We start from the raw sequence: 10,075 nt of genomic DNA on the forward strand, positions 1-10,075 counted from the left end.
CCTTTAATTTCTTATTTTTATTTTTCTGAGCATGCTGAGCTCACAGATGAGACTTCATTAACTGTTCCTCCTTGTCTGGATCTTAGTATGTAAAGGAATATTTAAGAGGTGTGAAAAAGACTTCCATTTAGCTATTAAATTTCTCCTTGAATTGTGAAGACCAATGGATTAAACAGAAGAATTGGCAAATTAATTTCAGCTTCCGCTTGAGGGGGCTATATTTGAAATGCAAAGATTGTTCTGGAACAATGAAGGTGACTTGCAACAGGCAGAAATTTTATTGAAACACCAACCACAGAGAAAGTCAAAGAAATGTTACTATTCTAAAAAAGTTGGTCGTGAAAGAAAAGCAGAGAAATAAGAGTGGACTGGTTTAGGAACCAAGTTTCAATTTGACAGTTTGCTTTGAGGGCTTGCTGTTTGGGGGCTGTAGATGGGGTTCAGGAAGGCACCCTCTGTTCAGTCTTGATGCTGCTGACTTTGCTGGGTCTCTCTTCCAAGCTGTGAACTCGGGGCGGGGTGACTCTTCCTCGAGGGTCTGCTTCTTCAACAACTGTCTTAATGATGGTTTTAGGGGGTTCTAAAATGACACACATGAACTGTTAGAATTCATCAAATTCACAAGTCAGAAATAATTCATCATGAGAAACACACACAAATGAACACTGAATGTTTCACACAGATTTTATTTACCTTTTATCTGATCTCCTGGTCCTCCGTAGCCTTTTGATTTAACACAAGAGCTGGAAGAATATAGAGAGTTAGCATTAATAATTTCTCTCTGTCTTTTGCTGAGGAAATGGGAAAACAAGGATTTAAGATGAAAGGCCACTGAACTCTGCAATAACACTCCCAGAATGAGGTTGATGTACATATGCTCTGGATCACAGAGCGGAAGCCAGGACCTAGGTCAGGCGGAATCTTGCCAGGGAAGGAAAAGGCAAGTACTTTCCACCTATAGAGAGTGTCAATAAAGTGACTGTATCCAGGCAAAGGTGAAAAATCTGTGAAACCCAGAAAGACCTGACAGACTCATTGAGTTCTGTCTGTCACAATTTTTACTGTACAGACTTTGTGCTTAATTTGAAAAAAAAAATCTTTCTTAACATTGGGAGTCCCTAAGGGGTTTAAGTGGCTAATGTACTCAGTGATTTATCAAAAGGTTGGAGGTTTGAGGCTACCCAGAGGTGACTTGAAGAAAGGCCTGACCATCTATTTCCAACACAAGCACACAGTTCTACTCTGACATGCATAAAAGCTTGCTATGAGTTGGAGTCTGTTTGATGGCATTTAGGTGTTTTTAATAACCTTGAAATAAAGCCTTTCCTGAATGGAAGCAGTACTCACCCATCCTCGCCATCTATCAGGCGGCAGTAGGTCTCGATCTCCTTCTCCAGGTGGACCTTGATGTCGAGCAGCTGCTCGTACTCGAGTTTCTGGCCCTCGGTCTCGGTTCTGACCTGGTGCAGCTGCTCCTCCAGGGCCCCGATCTGAGCCTGGATCTGTGTGAGCTGTGTGCAGTAGTTGCCTTCGGTCTCAGTCAGGGAGCATTCCAGGGAGTGTTTCTGTGGATTTGTAAGGCGGAAGTGTCACATGCTGCTTCCAGAATACAGCAAGGCACAATCCTAAGGGATACTTAGAAGAATTCTCTTTAAATAAAGCAAATACCCTCATTAAAATTAATGAAAAAAAGTTAAGGGGAAAAAAGGAAATACCCATATTCATCCAGAAAATGCCACTTGTTCAATATTAATTGTTACCTGTACCGACTTTGTGCTTAATTTCAAATAATCTTTCTTATCCTTGGCAGTCCCTAAGGGGTTTAGGTGTCTAATGTACTCATTGGTTTATCCAAAGGTTGGAGGTTCAAGTCGACCCAGAAGTGACTTGACTTTTTTCCTCTTTGTTGGCAGTGACAGTTATTCATATGCTCAGGTGTGTTAGAAAATATGGAATTGCAATATTTTTAACTATTGTGCATAGTTAAAATTACCAACTAATTAAGTCATATAAGGAATTCACAATATATTGGACATTGTAATGCCAGATTACCTTAGGCAAATGCTATCCAACGTTGGATACCTATATAAATTTATACATTTTCTTTTTCAAATTTCAATCTATTTGCCTGTCAAGTCTTTCTAACATGTACATTGTTGCTGAAGGAGGAAGAGGTGGCCAACTTTTCTGGATTGCTGTTTCTTAGGCTGTGACATTACAAAGCAGCTTCCATTTTGTAAATGCCTGCATATGAGTAGCCTAGCATTCTTCCTTCTGGCCCGGAAGGCTGGCTGGTGGTGACATTTGTCACACTTCCTCTAGGCTTTGCACTCACTAGAGAAGCCCAATAATAGTGGCTTCCTTAACCAGAGCCAGATCCGTCCTTACCTGGATCACTCATTGTCAATTCCCAGCCTTTGAGTGTCTCTTTTGTCCATACTCCACTCATAAGTTTATTTTAGAAAGCTTGAACTACACTCGTTTCAGATAACCAGAATTTGTTAAAGGCATATGGAACATTTTGCCTTAGAAGTCAAGTTGCATATGCATTTCTATTTTGAATTTTAAATGATGACGTGCTCCATTTTTGTGAGGTATTTCTTGCCTACTGAAGACCCCAAAACAACTCCATATCCTGACTGTAAAGTTCTACTCAAACACAACAGAACAATGCTTTTGGTTCCTTGAGTTTCTGTATCTCTAAATACCAAGCCACCTTTACCTTCCTGCCTATAGCCCAGTAAGTTGAAATTGCTTGAGAGGAAGGAAGAATAGAATGGGCTTTAGGATGAAGAGCGTTAATGCAAGTTATTTAGGTTTGTTTCTCCCCAGGCGTCCTTCCCTTCCAATGACATACATCAAATAAAAATGTATGTACTTTTACTAAAAAAAAAAAAAAAAATATGGAATTGTTTCCTCATAGACACAATGTAAAGATACTATCCAACTACCAATACAACCTGTGCTTTCAGGTCTCACAGAATTTATCACTTTTCCTGGAAATTAAAAAAAAAATTGCTTTATTTCTTTTTAAAAAATTATTTTAACAAAAGTTTATGGAAAAGTTGGATTTTTTCACTCATTCATTGCTGCACATTTTTCTTCCTAACCCCAAGTTCTCAGTTTTAAAATATTAGTTTGCTAAAAAAAAAAAAGACTTTATTTTGAATAAAAAATGGCCTGTCTCGTGAGGATTGTATTTCTTTTGTATGTGTGTGTGTGTGTGTGGTTTGTTTGTGTTTAAAAACCACAAAACCCCATAGTGAATTTAATAAATTCTGTGTAAATAAAATGACTCAAAGAAAAGAATTACTTTTTTAGGTTTTAAATAGTTTGCTTCCTTGGATGTGAGTCCAAGTGGAGTTATAGAGAGCCACATAGAGTTATTTGATATTGTTTTACTCAAACCAGAGGTGACAAGGCCACATCCCTTCATCTACGAGTCTCTATAGAAAGTTCCAATTTCATGCACATTCAGCACCTCCTTGGTGGATAAATTAGCTGGAAGTTTGTTAGTGATAGGAGGAAAAACTATGGAATTCTGAGACAGGAAATCTGGAAGGAGATTTGAGTATCTTCTTATCCAGCTGTGGGACTCTGGGTAAATGACTTCTTTGAATTTCACATTCCTCTTGTGGAAATAATGACTCCCGTGATAATGTCTTTCCTACCCATGCCTCAGGGTTACTGTCAGGCTCATGTGTAGGTGAAAATGCTGGGTAAGCCCTTAAAATGAGGAAGGTTATTACTATCATTATGCATGTTTAGCTTTATAGATAGCCTTTATGCTTCTCCTTTGCTTCTTGTTCCTGCCACTTAAAAAGGAACTAACTTATAGGTGCTTTTAATGAAGAAGCCACAAGACATGCTATATGAAGAACCTAGGAGGGGTGCCACTGTGTTTTTACTCACTGTGGACTGCAGGTTCTCATCATTTGACTTGGGGTGGCGGGGGACCATCCCAGGTACAATTTATTTTCCGAATATCCCCCTAAAATGGTATTTGCTAACTTCTAATATTATATAATTATTAGCATCTAGGTAGCATTTTCAGACAAAGAGGATTTTAACATGCATGATGCAACGATATCATATAACACCATAGTGGATAAAACTTCAAATAAGTTATGATCTGGAAGAAAATGATCTAAAGCAAATCTCTTTTGCGATATTCACTTACCATGGCTAGAAGACTCTGAAGCTCAATCTCTAGGGTTTGAAGGTTCCGTTTCATCTCAGTGAGTTCATTACGAGCTGAGGTGGTGGCACCAGCATCGTCGGAAATCTGCTGCTGCAGGGATGCGCTCTGAAACGCAGGAAGGAAAGATAAGACATGGTGAGCCCTGGTAAGGTGTGGTTAAGGTGTAACGCGTAAGCACGTCCCGGCAGGCCTTTCATTACCTTCTCGTTGAACCAGGCCTCGGCGTCCCTGCGGTTCTGCTCTGCAAGGTCTTCATACTCAGCTCGCATGTTGTTCAGGAGGACAGTGAGGTCCACCCCTGGGGCTGCGTTCATCTCCACGTTCACATTGCCTCCTGCAGCGCATTGTAGAGCCTTCATTTCCTGAAAGATATTTGATTAAACAAATTAGCAAATGTTTTTAAAACAGCAAGAGGGGCATGCATAGACTCCTTTTTTTTCTTGCTTGAAACGTTCTGGTTGGAAACATTTCACATTATCCAAGCCACCTGGAGCATTGGGCAGTCTTTTGTAAACATTCCTTTTAAAAGATACATGGCCACTAGGAAGTGAATCTTAAATTTGGGAAGCTGAAGAAGAGCACCTACCTCCTCGTGGTTCTTCTTTAGGAAAGTCAGCTCCTCCGTCAGGGTCTCCAGCTGGATCTCCAGGTCGGTCCTGCACATGGTCAGCTCATCCAGGACCCTGCGCAGGCCGTTCGTGTCCGCTTCCACGCTCTGGTGAAGGGCCAGCTCATTTTCAAACCTTAGGAAGAATGTTTGCACTTCCATCACAATGATCAGATCACATATTAGATCACTGTCAATCTCAAATTTTAGCTCTGAGTTAGAAATGATGAAAACAGCCTTAGAGCTTCGGTTGTTGTTACGTGCTGTCGAGGGGAGTATTACCACTCATAGTGACCCCATAAACAGTAGATCTGAACGCGGGTCTATCCTAGGCCATTTTCATTTCTCTAAAGAATGGCAACATTCAAAATTCTCTTTCTTTTGGCTTCAACAATTACTTGCATTAGCTCTAAATTATTAGACACATTCCATAGTAGGTAAGTGCCTGAAACACATGTAGTCACTCCAATACGCATTTAATTAAAGAAAAACAAGGCATTGAGTTTAGATGGCTTCAAGTAATCTATGTAAAAGAGGGAAATGCTTAGGTAACTTTTTTCCTATTTCTTTTTGGATCTACTTACTTTAGCCTGAAGTCGTCAGCTGTTAGTCTGGCATTATCATTTTGCAGGACCACACTGGCATTACTTGTAGTGGCAGAAATGATCTGAAATACAAAGAGTTAGTGAAGAACAGGGGACTACTCTTTATATTCTAACTGATAATTTATATTGAATTATATTTATCATATTTCTACTATATGAATGATCTATTTACATCTAATTCTATTAAATGAAAAATTATAAAAATGAATTTTTAATTTCCTTGAAATGAAGTCACCTATGAAATGATACTAATATTTTTCACTTTTTGTCTCCAAAAATATGTTGATTCATTTGAACACGCCAAATTGGTGTATGGTTTCTTTTACTTCCCACTATGTCAAAAAAAAGGAAACCAAAACAAAATAATCTATGAGAAATGGGGTACATATGTAGTTAGAGATACTGAAGAGCTTTTGAGATTTTAATATTACCAAAAACATATGGTTAATATTACCATAAACATGCATATCTAATACCAGGTGGTGAATAAGCCGTACTTAAGGATTAGATTTTTTATTAAATTTGCTTACTCATTTACTCATTGTTTTCAAATCAGAAGTGACTCATAGCTGAACCACAAATGTGTTTTCTGAGGCTGTAAACCACAAGGGGAGGAAATGGTCCATCTTTTTCCTGTGAAGCTGTTAGATTTGAACCACCAGAAAGGTGCTTTTGGGTCTGCAACACCAGCTTTCTAAGGACTAGGCTACCAGAGCACCAATTAATAATATAATCTATTTTTTACTATTTAGTGATCAACCCCCATTTATAAGTTGAATGCTGAGAACCCTGTTGTTTGTATTAGCGTAGACAGTTTGTATATGTGTGTAGCTTAATGACCTCTTAGGTATTAACACTTGTGGCATTGTGTTTCTTACCTGGTTCCTGAGGTCTTCAATTACTGGGAAGTATCTGCTGTAATCGTGATCAAGACCCCGGCAAGCACCAGGCCCAAATTTCTCATACCACCCCTTGATCTTCTGTTCCAGGTCGGCGTTGGCCTCCTCTAATGCTCGCACATTCTCCAGGTAGGAAGCCAAGCGGTCATTGAGGTTCTGCATGGTCACCTTCTCGTTGCCAGAGAGGAGGCCGTTCTCACTCCCTATGAAGGCTGTACAGGATGCACTCCCTGCGCCCAGTGCTCCGCCATAGCCTCCTGCAGAGGAGCTGCCTCCAAAGGCGCAGGAGAAACCACTCCCGATGCCTGGCACTCCGCATGCGTTTCCAGCCCCAAACCCAGCTCCGCCGCTGGAGAGCCTCACAGAGCCCCCAGAGGAGCCCAGCCGTCTGGATGCAGAAGAAAAGCGCACAGACATGGTGTCTAGACGGAGAGTTTGTACCTAACGTGAAGCTCGCTAATGGTGAATGCCCTCTACCCAGTTTGGTTCGCTTTTATAGACACATTATTAGGGTGTTTCTTGATGAACTTTGCTACCCATAGCAAAATGGTGTTTGCCAGCTCATTGTGAATTATCCCTAATTGGGTGAAATTTCCCCCCCCTTTAATGAATGTCTTTACCATATGTATCCATTTCTGTAGGTGGAGAGTTACCTTGGGGTTGTTTCTTATCTCTAGAATGGGACAGGGTGGAGTATTCCCAAGATTATTATAGTGATGTCTTTCAAATTTAGTATGAGTAATTCTTCCTGTCCTCTAGGCTTCAGAAATATATATTTAAAAAAAAAAATTCCTAGTAGAATAAAAATGGGTGACACAGAAGTTCTGCTTTCTTTGCCCAGGCCTACACATTGCATTTTCCCCCAGCAAGTGAAGGAATATAGTCATAGTTTGTTATGAATAATATGATCTTTCTTCCAGATATATTGAAAGTAAATTGGAACCATGTATATAGGCCAGGTTGTAAAAGGAAATTTAATTCATTGGGATCTCCATTGGAAAGAGCAGGTTTTGCCTTGATCTTTATCCCCCTGTAGCTATCATTTCATCTTGACTGGTTTTTGAAGCTCTGTTTCTAATGATGTTCAACAAGGTAATTGGTAAACCCCCCTGGGATTCAGTTCTCTCATCTGTAAAATTAAAAGACTAGATTTCTAATAATTGGTCACTGCGTTGGTTTTCTAGCTCCATATTTCTCATGTTTTAATTTCTTCCTTTTTCTATAACAATTAAAAAGTCTTCATCTGTTTCCTTCAATTTTTACTTCTAACTCACTCTTGATTTTTGGTTTTGCCTCTTCTCTGAAATTATTCTTTCAAAGGGCACTAATTATACTACATCTTCAATATAATTCTTTCTCCTATTTATTCTCCTCCAGCCTCTTGGTAATATTCTATATAGACCACTCCTGTCTTCTTGAATCTCAAGCAATTGGATTTGGAGAATTTTTCTACATCTCAGGTTGTTCTTTTCTTTCCCATTCGTAGCTCCTGTGCGCTAAGTTTTGAGTTTGATATGCTTGTTTTCCTCTGATGATTTCATCCTTTATTATGTCTTCTATTCAGTGTGAATAATTTCTAAACCTCGGTCTTTGATACTGGACTCAATTCTTTCTTGGTCTACATCTTGCTATGCCCACCAGTTATTTCCATCTGGCTGCTCTATCACGACACCCAACTCAACATACATTCACCTTATCACTTACACCTGATGAGCTGTTGTTGGAGTTACCAAGAGTCATGCTCAGAATTACCAAGAAACCTTTAATCACTGCCATTTTCTATCAGTCAGCATCCAAAAATGTGACTTGGTTTTATCTAATCTAATTCTCCAATGTCTCTTGAAGTTTTTTTTTCTCCTTTCTGTTCCTTTTGTCGCTTTCACTGTAGATCATCCTTATTTTCTAATTAAATTATTAGAATTTTATTAAATTAGGGTGTTATTTGGAGTTCTGGTTTCAAGTCTTTTTTCTTTCCATCATATTCAACAGTCAAGATAGTCGTCCTACTGTATAGCATAATTCATGTAGCAAAGAACTGGGTCCTTGAACCAGCACTCTTATTCCAGCTCTGACACATTCTAGCTGTGTAACCAATGCTATGTTAATTCACTCTTAGTTTCAGTTTTTTATTTCTGAGATCACTTGTGTAATTGTGTGGATTTACTGGTAAAGCTTATAAAATCATCCTTCTAAAAAATATGTAGTCAATGCATATCTCTTCTCTTTCTCCACCCCCCTTGGTTTAAAAATGTTAATAATAATTCTCCATCTGCTATTGGCTAGTTGAAGCTCCTTTGCATGGCATTTAAATGTCTTCTTGAAATAGGTCTTCTCTTACTAGATCTACTCATTCTTTTCTTTTACTTCTCAATTTCACACCTCTTTACTTTTATTCATGTTTCTCATTCTACTTTTGTTTGTTTTATTCTTAAAATGAAAATTAAAAAAAATTATTTGAGGTCTTCCACTTGCCAAGAACAACTGACATCACTTTTAATGAGGTAGATTGAAAATGAAGTTGCTGAATGGATAATGTTTTATGACCTAATAAATGAATTTGCAGGAAAGCAAGCCAGAAAAAAAATCTTATGACCAACCAAGAAATCATATTAATAAAGTATTAGAATTCATTATATTATGAAAAATTATGACATCAACAATTTTCTTGTGATTTGTTAAGGTTATGTTGTTATGCCTATATTACCATTAACCCTAGTACAAATAAGAAAATAATTTTAAAGGAAAAATTCTATACTTTAGTACTTTAACTAAGCTTTTTTCCCTGATTCTTTAATCTGAACCCCCCCCCCATTTTAAATTTTTTTTTTTTTACTCTGGAACCTGAACAATTATGTAGTTCATTTTGATTATTGAGTTCTTCTCTGAAACCTCCCTAGAAAAAAAGACTTCCAGATGCAAATTTGAGTGCTTTTTATAAAAGAGATTCACAGAATATTATTGCTTTTCAATTTTTTACTCATGCACTTTTAACTTGTTAGTTAAATTTGTATCTTCTAGGCTGCAACACTTACATGATACATCTTCAAGGATATGAACATGTACGGCTAAGCACAATTGATAACAGTGCATCTAAATTCCAAAATCAATCTCCATAATAGTCTATGTGTTTCCTACTGCCAAAGGGGCCCTTTAGAGTAGTGAGAGAAGATCTTCACCCTGAAACCCACAGCGTCCCTTTTCAGCAGGAAGTAGCTAAGAGAATACGCCATCCCCTTTTCCTTATGAATCAGGTGGAGTTTCTCTCAGGGAGGAGTGATAGGGAATGGCAAGGGACACACTGACAAAGGAGAATAATCAGAACTGGCTTTGACAAGCACTGTGGCAATTGGACAATTAAAACAGACATTGGGAAGAAGAACAAACTAGGGATGAGGGTGGAGAAAACAGTGCAACAATGAATGAATGAAAACCCAAAATCTCTGTAAATGTTCATTAAAACTAATAAAATTTAATAATAATAAAAAAAAGAGATTCAGCTCACTCTGGACTGAAATACACACCCACAAACAGAGCTTCTAAATGTTTTAGACTTTACTCTTTAACAACTGAATTTCAAAGACCTCCATACTTTGAAAAGGAACTTAAAAATTAAGGCTAGTGACACAAAGAAACAATAAAAATATTGAAAAGACAATAGCAGAAGCTGACGGACACCTTAAAACACAGTAGGAAGTAAGGAGATGATCAGCATAATATCACTTAAAAAAAGGGGCCCTCTGCCCAGGGTGGGCTGTCTTTGGCC

The 10,075-nt window shown here is 38.3% G+C and overlaps 1 protein-coding gene across 1 annotated transcript; it reads right to left on the bottom strand.

The window, feature by feature from the left end:
* Positions 1-440: 440 nt before the first annotated feature.
* On the bottom strand, positions 441-6,767 carry KRT27 (keratin 27). Its single transcript, XM_006889430.1, has 8 exons — positions 6,292-6,767; positions 5,393-5,475; positions 4,788-4,944; positions 4,402-4,563; positions 4,181-4,306; positions 1,348-1,565; positions 694-743; positions 441-580 (listed from the first exon to the last, which is right to left on the bottom strand). Exons 1-8 carry the CDS (start codon positions 6,727-6,729, stop codon positions 441-443), a joined length of 1,374 nt encoding a protein of 457 aa, XP_006889492.1. The 5' UTR covers positions 6,730-6,767.
* Positions 6,768-10,075: the final 3,308 nt, after the last annotated feature.

The sequence above is a fragment of the Elephantulus edwardii genome, unplaced genomic scaffold (genome assembly GCF_000299155.1).
Source record: "Elephantulus edwardii isolate Elephantulus edwardi_28Jun2011 unplaced genomic scaffold, EleEdw1.0 scaffold00077, whole genome shotgun sequence".
NCBI lineage: Eukaryota > Metazoa > Chordata > Mammalia > Macroscelidea > Macroscelididae > Elephantulus > Elephantulus edwardii.

Excerpts from the sequence above, each read along its gene's own strand:
- KRT27 (XM_006889430.1), bottom strand. The coding sequence starts at position 6,729 with ATGTCTGTGCGCTTTTCTTCTGCATCCAGACGGCTGGGCTCCTCTGGG. Across the intron at positions 4,307-4,401 it reads AGGCCTGGTTCAACGAGAAG|AGCGCATCCCTGCAGCAGCA; the intron begins GTAATGAAAGGC and ends CCTGCGTTTCAG. Across the intron at positions 1,566-4,180 it reads TTCAGAGTCTTCTAGCCATG|AAACACTCCCTGGAATGCTC; the intron begins GTAAGTGAATAT and ends ACAAATCCACAG.